The sequence below is a fragment of the Balaenoptera ricei genome, chromosome 4 (assembly GCF_028023285.1).
Source record: "Balaenoptera ricei isolate mBalRic1 chromosome 4, mBalRic1.hap2, whole genome shotgun sequence".
NCBI lineage: Eukaryota > Metazoa > Chordata > Mammalia > Artiodactyla > Balaenopteridae > Balaenoptera > Balaenoptera ricei.
In genome coordinates, this window is record NC_082642.1 from 88,101,162 (window position 1) to 88,117,146 (window position 15,985).

The window sequence follows — 15,985 nt, forward strand, 5'->3', positions numbered from 1 at the left end:
GATATAGTTGGACACTGCAACTACATAAAAACCCATTAACTTGAGTCTTCTGAGGACCAATGACACACTACAGTGTTTACGTAAACATGTACAAGTGGTCTGCATGCTTGAAAGAGGTGCAGGTGAAAACGCAGGCACAAATGCACTCACAAATTCTCTCACCCGTTTACTGTGCCATGCCATTATTTCTCAAAGTGTGGTCCCCAGAACCACAATTCATCTCGTTTTTAACTCTTCTTCTTTTCAGTTGGAGCAACACTTCTCTGAAAAACCTTGGACCTCTGAAGAATGCTTAGCAACAAGTTCAATACATGGTACTCACCTTGGGTGGGTTGGGGGGAAACAATAGCAAAATTATCTCACTTTAGTAACAGGTATTACTTTAGTTCATTTAATCCACACAGCTCTAAGAGGTAGAGGTATTATTTGCTTTTTTGCACTTTACAATTGAGGAAACTGAGATTTAGAGAAGTGAACTGCCCAAATCTAGTTGGCTAGTAAATAATGGATCCCAACTCAAGCCATACCACTTCCCAAGCCCAAACTTCCAGCCAAGATTAGCATTTAAAGTGGTAACTCAGACTCTGAGTTGTGTGTATTTTACCACAAGCTTCAGCAGATGACATTGTGGTTAAGAGAGCTGGATTTGGGCGTGGGCGGGGGGAGCAAGATGGCAGAGTAGGAAGACCCTGAGCACAGCTGCTCCCACAGGCACCAGAAAGCTGGATTTACAGCTAACTAGGAGTTGTTAGACTTCAGGGGAGGTACTTAATCTCTCTGAGCTGCAATCATACCCATATGTAACATGGGGCTAATATTAGTACTTATGCCTCATAGGGTTATGAGAGATAATCGATAAAACACAGTTAGAATAGTGTCTGACACTTAGTAAACAATAAATATAAACTATGCTAGAAACACCAAACTCTAAAACAAAGTCTAAATATCCAACAAGTACAAAATACAATTTAGCAACCATAGCTTTTCTAGAGTATTTACAAATTCTAAACCCCAAATATCCATTAAGACTTTATTACATGTACCACAGAATCTCCACCACTGTGTGCTACCATTGTATTATTACATTCTAATTATTGTTCATTAATAAGGGGGAAATAATTCTGGAATTGTACCTTTTAGTCCACCCACCTACACCATCAATAATGTGGATTTTTCCTCTGCCATTTATTCTGGAATTTATTCAACAAATATATTTTTTCAGACCTTTATAAGATCACTACTCCTGGAATTTATGGATAACGAATAACAAGATAATTTAAATTTTACATAGGAAGTCAGTAGACACAGGAAAATACTCAAGAGACTGGTCTTTTCTCCAAGCTTCTTCATCCTCAATTCTTTGACCATAAAGAAAAATTAATGTTGTAGCTTCCCTAGATATACTGCTGACTGGAATCTAAAATAGTGAGTTCAAGGTAGCCAGTGATTTATTTGATAGATATCAGATATCAAGTGACTACTACATGCCAAGCATAGTAGCACCTGGGGATACAGCAGTGAAAAAACAAAAGCCCTGCCCTCATAGAATTTACATTCTAGCAGGGAAAACAGACAAATAAGAAAAAGTATGTAGGCCGCCGCCGCTGCCGCGACTCAGACTGCATGCCAGTACCCCTGGCCGACGACTCAGCCGCTATGGAAGACGTGAACGAGTACAGCAACAGAGAGGAATTTGCAGAGGGGTCCAAGATCAACGCGAGCAAGAATCAGCAGGATGACGGTAAAATGTTTATTGGAGGCTTGAGCTGGGATACAAGCAAGAAAGATCTGACTGAATATTTGTCTTGATTTGGGGAAGTTGTAGACTGCACAATTAAAACAGATCCAGTCACTGGAAGATCAAGAGGATTTGGATTTGTGCGTTTCAAAGATGCTGCTCGTGTTGATAAGGTTTTGAAACTGAAAGAACACAAGCTGGATGGCATATTGATAGACCCTAAAAGGGCCAAAGTTTTAAAAGGGAAGGAAACCCCCAAAAAGGTTTTTGTGGGTGGATTGAGCCCAGATACTTCGGAAGAACAAATTAAAGAATATTTTGGAGCCTTTGGAGAGATTGAAAATATTGAACTTCCCATGGATACAAAAACAAATGAAAGAAGAGGATTTTGTTTTATTACATATACAGACGGAGAGCCAGTAAAGAAATTGGTAGAAGGCAGATATCATCAAATTGGTTCTGGGAAGTGTGAAATCAAAGTTGCACAACCCAAAGAGGTATATAGGCAGCAACAGCAACAACAAAAAGGAGGAAGAGGTGCTGCAGCTGGTGGACGAGGAGGTACTAGGGGTCATGGCCAAGGTCAGGGCCAAAACTGGAACCAAGGATTTAATAACTATTATGATCAAGGATATGGAAGTTACAATAGTGCTTATGGTGGTGATCAAAACTATAGTGGCTATGGCAGCTCTGGTTATACTGGGTATAACTATGGGAACTATGGATATGGACGGGGATATGCAGACTACAGTGGCCAACAGAGCACTTACAGCAAGCCATCTCGAGGGGGTGGCAATCACCAAAATAATTACCAGCCATATTAAAAAGGGACGTTGGAGAAAACAGGAAGAGATTGCTAAAGCAACCCGTCTTGCAAGGACAACATTGAAGCTTGGTCTTCTGTTGACCTAAGATGATTATTTTGTAAAAGACTTTCTAGTGTACAAGACACAACTGTGTCCAACTGTATATAGCCGCCAATTAGTTTTCTTTTTTACTTTGTCTTTTGCTATCTGTGTTATGACTCGATGTGGATTTGTGTTTATACAAATTTTATTTGTATGATTTCATGTTAAACCTCAAATAAATGCTTCCTTATGTGATTGTTTTTCTGAGTCAGGTACTAAATAGCTCTGTAAGTGTAATTTTAAATAAGTGATAATTAAGGTACAGTTTATTTTGTAGGGAGTATTGATCCATAGGGAGAAACTGTGGTCCTTTACTAATAGCCAGCTACAGTGTCTACTGTGTTCCCCTTTTTTGTTAGATGTATTCTATCTTCTAAGGCTTCATTTCCCTGTTAACTGAGGCTTCCACGTAACTTTAAGTAATGTTTTCTCTCTGTACATCTGGAGCCTTTGTCATGAAAGTTTCTGTGGCTTAGTTATAGTGTTGTGATTAGTGGAAGCTTTCTAGTAGACCATAAGTCTTCTGGTTATATTTTGAAAAGTAGCTTTTTAATGGCACAAAGCATGCTGGTAGCTCCTTTTATGAATAGAAAATATTTTGCTTTGTTCTTGTCTCTGGGAAGGCATTTGTTATGACTTGCTGTATTCAGTGGTCTGCTGGAAAGAGCTTTGGCTAATCATAATACCATAACTTTGTTTTCTTGCTTAAAATGTCTAGATATACCCAGGGGAAAAAAACACTTGAACTGTGTTACAGGAGCTACAGTTTAAGAATATCAGATGTAGTTACATTTAACACAAGGATTTTGGCAAATACGTACGAAGTTATTAAAGTCTGAACAAAAGTTAGATTAAAATATTTGTAGTAGTGGCTGAGTAACTAAATTAATTGTATACTATTCTGTTGGTATTATGTCACAGCAAGCACCAAACTGAACAAAATGTTTTCTGTTGGGGCATTCTTAGGAAGCTATATTGGGTGTTAGCTGTTATGTGGTGTGAGTTCTTAGAAAAAGTCATGGTAGGAAGTTTCATCATTTTTGGTGCAGTTAGTGCATGAGCTGGGTAGTTAAGCATATCCATATTCAGACTTAAGAAGGAATAGTGGGGAAAGGTATCCCTTAAATCTTATATAAATGCAAATCTAAGTGTGACCAACTCATGTCATTACAACAGATCTTCCTGGTGCATTAAAAACAGTTTTAGCTATAGATTTTGGAGGATGACCTGGGTAAATTCCAGTTTTGAATTTTACATTGTGTAGTTATTGACATTAAGGTCTCTGTTTCTGTGTCTGTGGTTCCATGTTAGCCATTAGGATTGGCATACATGTTAACGTGTGGAATAGCTGACCTCACCTTCAACCAAGTGAAAATTTTTTTATGCTAATGAACCTGCCTTTTTTTATCTGGTGCCTGAAACTTTCTTTGTTCCAATGTTTGTACTTGCTGGGCAATCAAGTTATGCTTTTGGCCTTCTTTTGCTCCTGTTTTGCTATTTCATCTTACACCTAGGCCAAGTACCAATGTTGACTATTGCAAGGGACTGTTTAATTCTTTCAACATGCAACCTTAGGGAACAGAAAGGAGCTTTTCATTTTAAGTTATGTTGTCAGTCAGTAGATGCAGTGTCTTCAGGGCAGTGAATCCTGTAAATTCATATTTATGATTAGGTGACAAGTTGACATTGAGATTGTCCTTTCCTTTATCAAAAATGAATAAAGCCTTTTTAAACAAAAAGAGAAAGTATGTAGTGTGTCATATGTTATGTGCTATTTTCTCAGCTTAAAATAGATGTATCTGGGTGTATAACAATATGACTAAATAGACAAAGAACTTGGTCAGCAAGTGACCCTTCAGTTCTAACTTTAACTGTGGTCAAGTTCTCTGACTTCTAGCCAGAGGAGATGGTTTTTCCTGTTGTATGATTTCTACATCTGTAATGTAACATAGAAATCTGATAGTTTAGCAGGCTTTTTTCTTTATTGACTACTACCCAATATTATCAGATACAGAGAAACAGACACTCCTCTACAGTAGATGGGGGTGTGTACATTGACACAACTTTCCTGGAGGGCACTCTGGCAATACTAAAATCTTTCTAAGAGAACTTTCAGTTCTCTCTCCTATCCAGATGAATGTTTCTTCCTGAGACAAGGGTCTCAAATTTTGATTGGCATTGGAAACAATGGGGAGCTTGGTAAAAACACAAGGGCTCAGGCCCTATTGTCTTCAATGAGCCTGGGCTTCGACGGTGATTCTTTTACAAGCCAAAGTTTGAAAAGTACTGCCCTCGCTCTTCACCGAGCCAACCTCTCTGGCTTCAGACCTTGGCTTAAATGTCACTGCCTCGAGGAATGGTCTCTAAACACCAACGCGTCCAGTGTCCAGATGAGGCACCATCCTCAGGGACCCCATGAGGGCCACCTATGAACTGCCCAGCCCTATCTTTCTCCGCTGCAAGAAGGCAAGACTTCAAGAGAACAGGTAGTGTGTCTCTTTTTTTTTTTTTTTTTTAACCGTAATATCCCCAGTACCTAACACAGTGCCTGACTCATTGAATGAGCCTCAAAAATACACCCACCCATTGTGAACCAGCATTCTCACATCTAGGAATTCATCCTAAGGAAATAAGGAAGAATGTACTCAAATATTTAGCCATAAGGGTAATGAAGAACTAGGTTTATGATGACAAGATGTTGAAATCAAATGTTCATCAGTAAAGTGAAACTAAAATAAAGATTCTGTCATTAAAAGTGATGTATTCAACAAACTATAAGGGAAATTTTTTAAAGTGATAAATAGAAGAACCTATAGAGACTCAAGAGATATACTAGCCAATTGCAATGAATGGAACTTACATGAATTCTGATTTGAAAAATCTTTTTTTAAAGAACACAGCTAAGACATTGGGAAAATTTGAATATTGACTATATAGTTTCATATTCTAAGGAAGGTGATATGATTTTTTTAAACAGTCCTTTTTTTCCCCCCTTTATGTTTTTAACTTTTTATTTTATATTGGAGGAGAGTTGATTAACAATGTTGTGTTAGTTTCAGGTGTACAGCAAAGTGATTCAGTTATACATATATATGTATCTATTCTTTTTCGGATTCTTTTCCCATTTAGGTTGTTACCTAATATTGAGCAGCGTTCCCTGCAGTTACACAGTAGGTCCCTGTTGGTGATCTGTTTTAAATATAGCAGTTTGTATACCTCAGTCCCAAACTCCCTAATTAACGCCAACCCCCCCCACCACCCTTCCCCTCTGGTAACCCTAAGTTTGTTCTCTGTTTTGTTTTGTAAATAAGTTCATTTGTATCATTTTTTTTTTAGATTCTGCATAATAAGCGCTATCATATTTAAAGACATACTCAACGATTTGTTGAAATGTCTGGCATTTGGTTTAAAAAAATGGGGAAGAGGAAAAATGGGTGGGAGTATAGATAAAACAATGTTAGCCATGAGCTAACAGCTACTGAAGTTATTGTCTCTACTTTTGTATATGTTTGAAATTTTCCAAAATAAAAACATTTAAAGAAATCCTTCCCAAAGTGATGCAGATTACTTAAGGACTCAGAAACTTGTTCCTCATTTATTAAGTGAAAGAAGCAGTTGACAAAACAGTATGATCCCATTGTATATAAACATAATACACACACCCAAAGGTCTAGAAGGGTATATACCAAAGAAGTAACAGCTTGCCCCGTACTCGGTAACTGTCAAATAGAACTTCCTAGGATGAATACGCGCTATAATCTGCCCTGTTCAAAACAGTAGTCACTGGGCACATGGCTAGTCAGCTCTTAAATGTGGCAATTCCACAGATGAACTGAACTCTTAATTTTGTCTAATTTTAATTAAATTTCAATAGCCACATGTGGCTAGTAGCTACCATCTACTAGCCACACATGAACATCACAGGCAGATGACGGAATTAGGATGGAATTCTTTTTACTTACCATTACCTAGACATTTTTCTACAATGAAAGAGCACTGTTTTGTAATAAGGAAAAGTAGGCTGTTTTCATTTAAAACATTTACTATCAGTTTGGATTCTCTTTGTCAAAGAACTATTATGAAAATGAAATGAAGTGGAATAAAGCAAATTACATAGAAAAGTTTTTTTTTTTTTTTCTTTTTTTTTTTACATAGAAAAGTTTTAAGTGTCTGCTTTCAACTAACTTTTAAAGGAAAGGCAAAAGCAGGCAATTCACTTCCAGGTCTGTTCTTTCAAGCCTCTATTCCTTCAATCTCATTTCATGCAAAAACATGTTTTTGTTTGTTTACTAAAAGGATTGAGTGTAAATGTGTTGCCTAGATTAGAAACTTCAACAGATATCTCAATCATAATAGAAAAAAATTAGAGCTACAGCAAAAAAGGCCTTTTGTGGTTTTTAGCTAATGAACTGGGAGCCATACAGCTCTGTGATCAGGCAGAAGAAAATATTTAAAAGATCAAAATGGATTTCATGGTTGAAGCAATCAGCAAATAGGATCAATCTGGACCAGTGTGACAGGGTTGGAAAGGAATACAGGACCTTAAACATGACAGTTATTAACATGTATGTCTGCAATTGTAGTTCACGATAAAGTGGAAGTCTGAGCATAAAAGAACTATGCCAGAGGTGAGATTTTTATTGACTTGACATAATTTCTTAGCATACAAAGAGTTTAATCAGGTATAATATTTACAATTCTTACATAATATACATTTTAGAATAACTATAATGTACTTTGTTCCATTTACAGTGACATCCTACAGTAAAACTACATTCATGAATTAGATACAAATAAATCCTCTACATACTAATAAAAAGTAAATGGATTGTTGGTTATACATTCTTTAAAATATACCTTTTCGCAGGTAGCAGGGAATATTACCTGTAATAAGTCTTTATGACTGGAATGATCCAGAAATATCACAAAGCACGTGTAAACACATATAGAAAAGGAGCTCATCACTTCCAAAAGTTAACCTTTAGCCTTTGTGTATAATAAATGGTGCCAACATTCTTTATAATGTAGCGAGCTTTCCCTGTTTAAAATGAACACCCAAAAGGTGGGAGGCGTGTTGAGGAAAAATAAGAAAATCTAGTACATAAGATAGTGAAAAGAGCAATGTAGAGAAAAGTTTACTTAATCAAACCTTGCTTCCCTCCCCCCATTATCTCATTTTAGTAGATAAATTTATGTAAATAGAAAAGGATGCCCCCAAAATCATATTTATAGATGTCAGGATTTGGTCAAACTGAATCCATGCCCCTTTTAGTTGTCTTCGTTTAGAAGCATCAAGAAATTGATAAGCACATGGTGAATTAAAATTACTTTTACAACGTTTGGCCTTCATCAATGTTTGTTATTGCAAAAATATAAAATTCCCTACAATTTAACATCTTTAAACCCTAATCTATTCCTTCAAAGTAATTTTATATCCAGGTTCTCCAGAATACTTGGAGTCTTCGTTATCAAAGCACAAGGAAAGCTGGCAGTCATTATCCAATTTTGCTGCTTTACAATGATTTCAAATCATTTCATGATATGAGTAAAGTGCCTCTTGTCTACTAGTCAGACAGGGGTTCTGGTGTCAGCTACGCCACCAATCAGCAAACCAGTGACCCGCTCTGTAAAACAAGAGGAGCAGCCCAGGATCAAAGAAGAGACACTGTTGGTGCTCTTAGATTAAGATCTCAGAAGTCCTACTGTGAGTAATGGCAAAGCACACTGTGAGCAGATGTGAGCAGCAGAACAGTACACCAAGGGATGCTGTTACAGTTCCACCTTGTTTCATTCCACTCACCACTCATTTTATTTGCGAGGAGCTCTGAATCCAATAAGAGTAGTAAGTAACTAGTCAGTGCTCTTTCCACTATATCATGCATGTCTGAAGTCATTCTGAACAGACAATTCTATAAAAATATAGCATTTTTCCAGCTCATGTCCACAGTCGAAAGTGCTATCAAACAGAAAAGTTAATTCCACAATATAAGAGTGATACGGGAATGTCTTATTCAAAATGGATAGTAAATTTAATCTTAAATACAATTTGGTTTATCATGACCCCACTTCACATGTGTAAAATTATATTTTTAAAATACTGCTTAACACATCACAAACTTAAGCTGTCCAGACTGTGAAAGTATAAGTTTTTTTTCAAAATGCACCCATGAAGAACCAAAGTAATATTCCAAATAAAATCTATATGTTTTACAAAGTAAACACCAAAGTTGATTAAAATCTACAAAGACCAGTATAAATTAGGCAAACAATGTAGTATAGTGAATCCCTGGAAATTTCTGAATTTCTAAGGATTGTACCAAAGGTAATTTTTAAAACCTTAGAAATCTTAAACATGTAAGTGTTAACAATGAAAAAATTGCAAATAATTATGCAATTACCTTTAGTCTAGTTCTAACATGAAACTGCATTTTATGAATTCCTCATAGTACTACTATTCTTATTTTGAGATTACTCTAACTTTTAAGTTAATGAGTTAATGGAATAATGATAAGGAATCAGAAACTAATACCAGCAGATCAGTGAGGGAATGAAAACAAAGGACAGTCAAATTGATTTCTGAAGCCCAAGAGTATGACTAACGTTGTTTATACTATAATTTATCATATTATACTGAATAATTCACAGCATAATGAAACTAAGATTTGTTACATACTACAGAAAGGCTATTAGTTGACACAGCTAATTCACCTTGGTTAAGAGCCAACCTACTCTGTAACTACTTGTAACCATTAAGTTACTTTAAAACCTTGCTGTTACTCCTGCATCATTTCTGCCAAATTTAATCCAAATCGGGTCTCGGCATATTCAAGAAATCAAGCCACAGAAGTATATTTTTGTATGTACAGGCTCCCTGTACTGTTAAAGATTACACTTTCTCTGAAGATATTCAGAACCATGATCTTTAGTGTACTTCAAATGCATCTCTAACAATTAAATTTAAGTAGACATAATTACTGCCATATTAACAACTCATGACTGAAGCCACAGGAGTTAAGAGTATGATCAAGAATTGCTTTTACAACCAGAGATCCCAGAGGTGATCTGAAGACCGAAGGTTGGATCCAAAAGGAAAACTGCCTAGGCTTCCTCAGATAAAGGTCAGATGAATTCCTAGGAGCAAAACAGGAATAGGCACTACAAAGGAAAAGTGAGGCTCTCTTTTCTCTTTTTCTTCTTTCTTCCTTTCTTTGTTTCTTTCTTTTCTCAACATATTTCCTTCTCCTTGAGCTTTTCGGACAATTAATTTCAAAGTACACTAATAAAAATGCTACAAATCAAACTTTTGCAAAGCCTGGTGACCTGTGACTGTGAGGTGAAACAGGAAAGATTTAAGGTTCCTGGTATTGTTGCAATTAAAATACAAGGCTTTGGAAGTTAGCATTTCCTTAGAAATAATCCCTAAATATATTTGTATCCTTATCTAATACACAGCAATTATTACTAAATAAGCATTATATGCATGCAATTTGGCCAAACAAATATGGAACCTTTTCTGTGATGTGAATTTATGTCAGTGTAATTCCTGTTTAGACAGATTCTGGTTTGATGTTCAGTCAACTTAGAAAACTCTACTTACTGGTGGGAAAATGTTAGAAAATTTATTATCTACCCAATGAAATATAATTTCTGTACTTATTTGGCAGCTCAAGTTTAAAACCTCTCATTTAGAAACTGAGTATCAATAATATTACTTACACGTAACTTGAAAAAGAAAGTTAAACTTAATTATGACAATATTAGAAAGAAACCATAAGGCAAATTACTTATTTTATACTCCTGACAAGATACGTCAATCAAAGATAGAATCAGACTAATCTGTAGCATATACCTGGAAAATTAGTATACCCATAATATTTTGGAATTCAAGGGTCTGTGATTCACGTAACCAAATACTAAAGCTACATAGATGCTATAATTTAAAAGAATGTATACCGTGTACAACAAGTACACAGGAGAGATGTTAGAAGAATTAAAAAAGCAATTTATTGCTGTATATTTTAGTATAAACTAAAAAAACTTGAGTCTTTTTTACTCCTTTTACAGAGAGATTTTTCCTTTCACTAGGAGCAATAGCAAAAATGTATCTGGAAAAGGACACATTTCAAATATAAAAATGTTCTACATTATTTTATAAGTCAACTTTGATAGTTACAATCTGATGAAAGCATAATTTTGCAACATTCAAGTAACCTTTGAAACACAGTTTTGTTACATCAATAAATTTGTCAAGGTTTTAGGAAATCAACTCAACAATGAAGAACTACAACTTCTATGAGATTCTTTTGGTAATTTAAAAAAAACTATTGTCGAGGGCTTTTTTTTTCCTTCATAAAATGGAATAAATCTAAAGGACTGAGTTATGTCAATCTGTACAGCCACTATATGTACGTTAACGTACTGGACAATAACTGAGGAATATAACTGCATTTATGAGCAAATGGGGGGCATATATTCTCTAGTTCTAATAATTAAATTACATATTGTGTATATGACAGCTAGGCTACCAAGAAACAAACAAACAAACAGAAAAAAACTATTTCTGAATCACCAACATCAGGGAAGCTAAAGCAAAGACATATTCTCAAGTCAGGCAGGACATCAGGCTCCCACTCGATGCCGATATGCTTGACTGAACGATCCTGGGCACGGTGCACAGAAGAAAAAAATCAATGCTACCACCCACTGGGAAAAAAAGATTATTTTGTCTAAACTCTTAGCATCTTGTAACCTAGAGATGGCCTAAGTCTAGATTTAAATTTTAACCTACAAAAAATAGCCCTTTAAACAGGCTTTTAAAAAAAATTTTTTAATAAAAAAAGTCTTAAAGTAGGTTCCTCTCCCAACTACTAGAGATCTATGTTTTGATTTGTAAAAATATCAATGAACGGGTACCTTTTTCCCAAACAACTCAATAGCTACTAAAAGTAAGTAAGTAGAATTAAAGAAGTAAAAATCTGTGAGTTTTCAGATGTATACATTAGGGAGTCACCAGATTTACTATTTTCCCCTTCTTAAAAAAATTCAAAATTTCTGTGAATCTTGCTGGAAACGATTTAGTTTCTCTGGATTATTGGATGCCATTTGGGAGAAATCACGAAAAATATCCTGGTAAGTTTCATCACCTGCATGAAAGTAAAACGAGGAGACTTTTAAAATTTACACAATTGAAAGTATTAATAAACAACATTCATTTTTACGACTAGTAACTATTTTATAATTCATTACATTAAAATTTTGTTCAGATGAGCATTTTTGGAAGAAAAAAGACCAACTAAATATAAGTGCTGGAAAAGTATATAGTGGAAGAAAAAAAAAAAAAAACTATACCTGAAGAAAGCACCTCAGATGCAGCCACAGAGGAAAGTTCAGAGTTAGAAAAGAGCAAAGATGCAAGTGTTTTAAAGCAATATAAAGAAATACATTTATTAACACATGAGAAATAGAAGTCATTCTAAATGAGGTAAATCATGTCATTCTAAATAAACAAGGCATTCTTTAAATAAATATTTCCCTTGATCAAGGCCAAAAGAAAAGACCAAAAACAAACACTAATGTTTCTGTTGGATGCAAGTTATTAGCAAGACAAAACTAATAACCATGTGGGGAAAAAGGCCTCATATTTTAATATTATCTTTTAATTAAAGGCATTTTAATTTAAATAGCATGTGAAAAAGTAAGTCTTTACTCAAACTTTAATTCTTAACTAAAACTAATGCACCTAATCCACTTTTTACTAGGCTTATAAAATAATAAAGCCTAGAAAATGACTTTAAAATCATTTTACATTTAGTTTTTCATTTACTGTAGGTCATATGAGCAAGGATGCTATGACAAAAGGGGAATAAATATCAAAGACATCTGCTAAATTAGAGTAATACAAATGTGTATATGTACAAATATGCTTGTAGAGAAGATTATAGATACTGATATTATAGCGGATTGAATACTATTTTTCTTGCAATGAAAAACTAAATATATAACACACATACAGGCTAACTCCTCAGACAAAAGATTCGTATAAAATGAAATCTTATTTTCAAGATGAATCATTCATCATGAATGCTTCCTGTTAAACATATTAGCTTTATGCAGAAGGTTGGCATAATTCTGTTTTCAAGATTTAGACTGTCAAATACTGTTTTAGATTATTATTGTTGGAACATGGTTTTATAATTATTCCCCATAAGATACCTTGCATCCATCTATTACACACTCATTGCTACAGTTGTTGTTAATAGTGCAGTAAGTTTTGTCAGCTTTTAAAAAGCGAGATTTTTTTGAGGCAATGGATGTCATACCAAAAGCTAGAGAATTAGAAAAAATCTCGGGGAGGGGGATACAGATCTAGTAAAAGGTCTAACAGCATAACCCAAGATTTTCAATTAAAAAATTTTTAATGCTTTTAATATTTAGTCAATGTAAAAAGCAAGTTATTAAAATCTCTATGTAGTTTTTCATTTAGCCCTGGAAATTTTCTCATGACCTGAATCAATCAATCTACTTTAAAAAGAAAAAATACAGTAAGAAGAGAATCTTAATAGGTTGGCTAAGAGTAACATCTAACTCATATTATTGTTACTAAAACAATAAAGGTTGATATGGTGGAACAACGGGTAAGACAATTCAATTACACCCATGTTTCATTTCATAAAAGTTTACCCCACATTAAAAGACAAACTACAATCTATTCCCATTATTAGCCACTCTAAAAGATATAAAATAAACTGAGAAGAGACAAACATTAAACATCACTTAACAAACCATATAAAATATTTAAATTTTTTTCTTACTCTTAGATGTTGAATTCAAATATTTAAAATATTTATTGTAAACATTATAAATATTTTAAAAATACTATTTAAACTGGAGAGTCTGGAGTTTTACTTTCCAAGAAAGTGTAAAGTGCAGATTATAATACAAAAATACCACACTGAATTTACCATTCAACACCAGAAATAACTTAAAAGGCACACATTATACATTCAAGAAGAAATAGGAAGAAGTATCTAATAGATGCTAACGCCAAATAGTTTACAGATAGCACCAGGTGAGCAATCTTAAGTATTACAACAGTACAATGGCAATATATGGCTTCTACTATTAGCAATGCATATTTTGTATAACAGGTTGTGGGATTTTTTTTTTCTTTTTGTGGTTTCCCAGTTTTTGTTTTTAAAGTACCTACTACACGAGTACATTTTAGTAGAACCATTGTACCATGCAAAACAAATTATAAGATTTGTTTTATTCACTGAATTAAATGCTTCCTTGAAGGAAAGTGTTGGTGCTACACTACTCATTGGTTTCACTTACTGAATACATTTTAAAAGAGTTAATACAATACAAAAGGAAGTCTCACCTTCACACACATACACAAAACTTTTTGTTAACATTCAGTTTCTAACCAAATGTTAATTAAGGGACTTATCAATATAATACCTTTCTTAGGCCTCAAAATGTGTTGTCAGAAAGCAAACGTTACAATAACAATAGTGACTAAGATATTTAATATAGTTAACACAAATTGAACTTCAATGTGATTCTTTAAATACAATTTTAATCATTTAGAATGTTTCTCACGGCAAATATAACTTGTCTACACTAGAATACATAAACAGTAACCCAGAATATGTTGCCCTGGAAAGTTCATATGAGTACATTTAACAGTCTATTATAAACAGTAAACAACTAACCACCCAATATTTGTAATACTAAGTTATATTCTTTAAATTACTTCATCACATTCTATTTCTCTTCAGAAAGTTAACTTTTCCATGTGCCTGGACAGTTCTGAGTTCTTTGAAATGTGGACTGCTATATTTCCACTGATAGTTTAAAATAGTTCTTGATTTTTGGTATTCAGAATAAGCACTGCAACAGCAGTGATGATCCAAGATTTTGCTAATTTTGCTCTCAAAATGTACTCCCCTCAAAGATATGGCAGCATGTGAGACCCTACTCCCAGGTGATCAGTGTATGATCCTGCCCCTTCTGGGCTGATTACAGCTTCCTTTTTGTAATTGATTAGATCAATGATCAATCTTCATCAGCAACATACTCAGGTAACCAGTAGTGGTTCACTAAAGCAGTGATTTTCAACTGGCTGAGAAACTCTGCCAACAATCAAGAGGAGTCACAGAGCCAGAGACGGTGGGAACCACCAAACTGGTTTCCAACAATTGAGAGCACGGCGTGATGTTGCACTCACCCACCCAGTCCTCCTACGAGGTGTGGGAACTGACAAAGAAGGATACATCTTCCCTTCAGGAAATGTGTGCTCTTAAGTCGCCTTGCAGAAAACAGGGGGTCTCAGGTCCATAGGGTTGTAGACAGAAAGTTCAAAAGTGGGGTTTCCTAGAAATAGGTCCATCATTCCCAAAGATTATATCTGAGTCTTTTAATGGTAGGGCTCTTCATAATGAAAAAATTGAAAATACCCGCCTTTTAAAACTACTCAGAATTCTGAGGTTTTCCTTCTATTGCTAGGCAACAAAAAAAGGATCTAGATAAAACAACCAACCAAAATCTATGAGAGAGAAATTTACAGTGATAAGCAGAGAAGAAAAAAGACCTGCTGCCTGAGCAAAAATATCTGCTCTCCAAAGACTCATAAAGGAAAAGTAGCCAGAGAGCAATTGCTGAGCCATTTTACCATGTCACCTGTATAAGTATAAAGTTTTTCTGCTTTAACTATGAGACCCCCAAATGAATTTAAAATCTAATTATTACCAAATCAGAATCTCATTTTATTCTGCTGATATACCATTTCCAGACTTTGGATCTATTTTTTAATCTTTTCTAAGCTAAAATTTGAGTGGTAGGAAAGCTTGTTTTTTTAAATAAGGCTTTTCTTCAAATTTTCATTCAAATAAATTGGAAAAATCTGTTTTTCTACTGTTGAGCAGAAGGTATATACTCATAAACTTATACATAAAACGACAGTGAAAGAGACATTTGAATGCTCCTAGATGGGGGCCGAAGCCCGAGCAGTTTAGGTGGAACTAGAAGCTGCAAGAACATAAGAGGACCTGTCCTTTCAAGCTTCCCAGCTCCAGAGAAAAGTCACCCACCGACCTTCTGACTAATCGGTTGGGTGCAGCTTCATCAGCAAACACCTAAGGAAAGAGCAGCTGACCAAACATTTACACTTAAAATGTCAGGAAAAAAAAAAAACTGTTTAACTTAAAATCTTGACGTTCACTCTTATCTCACGAATCAGGTCAATAGTCTTTGAATAATTTTCATTTTAAAGTGCTTAAACATAAAGGCCTCAAAAATGGCCTAGTAATACTATCACTTAAGTGTATATCTGTTACAA

The 15,985-nt window shown here is 34.7% G+C and overlaps 2 protein-coding genes across 6 annotated transcripts in view; one reads left to right on the forward strand and one right to left on the reverse strand.

Moving 5' to 3' along the window:
• Nucleotides 1–1,593: 1,593 nt before the first annotated feature.
• LOC132364739 (heterogeneous nuclear ribonucleoprotein D-like) lies at nucleotides 1,594–2,608 on the forward strand. Its single transcript, XM_059920799.1, is given in 1 exon segment — nucleotides 1,594–2,608. A coding segment is annotated over 1 exon segment (939 nt). The 5' UTR covers nucleotides 1,594–1,623; the 3' UTR covers nucleotides 2,563–2,608.
• Nucleotides 2,609–7,257: 4,649 nt separating this feature from the next.
• ACAP2 (ArfGAP with coiled-coil, ankyrin repeat and PH domains 2) overlaps nucleotides 7,258–15,985 on the reverse strand; it is a 158,779-nt gene continuing 150,051 nt past the window's right edge. For all 5 annotated transcript variants that reach the window (XM_059920803.1, XM_059920801.1, XM_059920804.1 and 2 more), the window contains one exon: nucleotides 7,258–11,789. In XM_059920803.1, coding sequence (XP_059776786.1) covers nucleotides 11,689–11,789 — 101 coding nt within the window. In that variant the 3' untranslated portion in view covers nucleotides 7,258–11,688. The remainder of the gene's footprint in view (nucleotides 11,790–15,985) is intronic.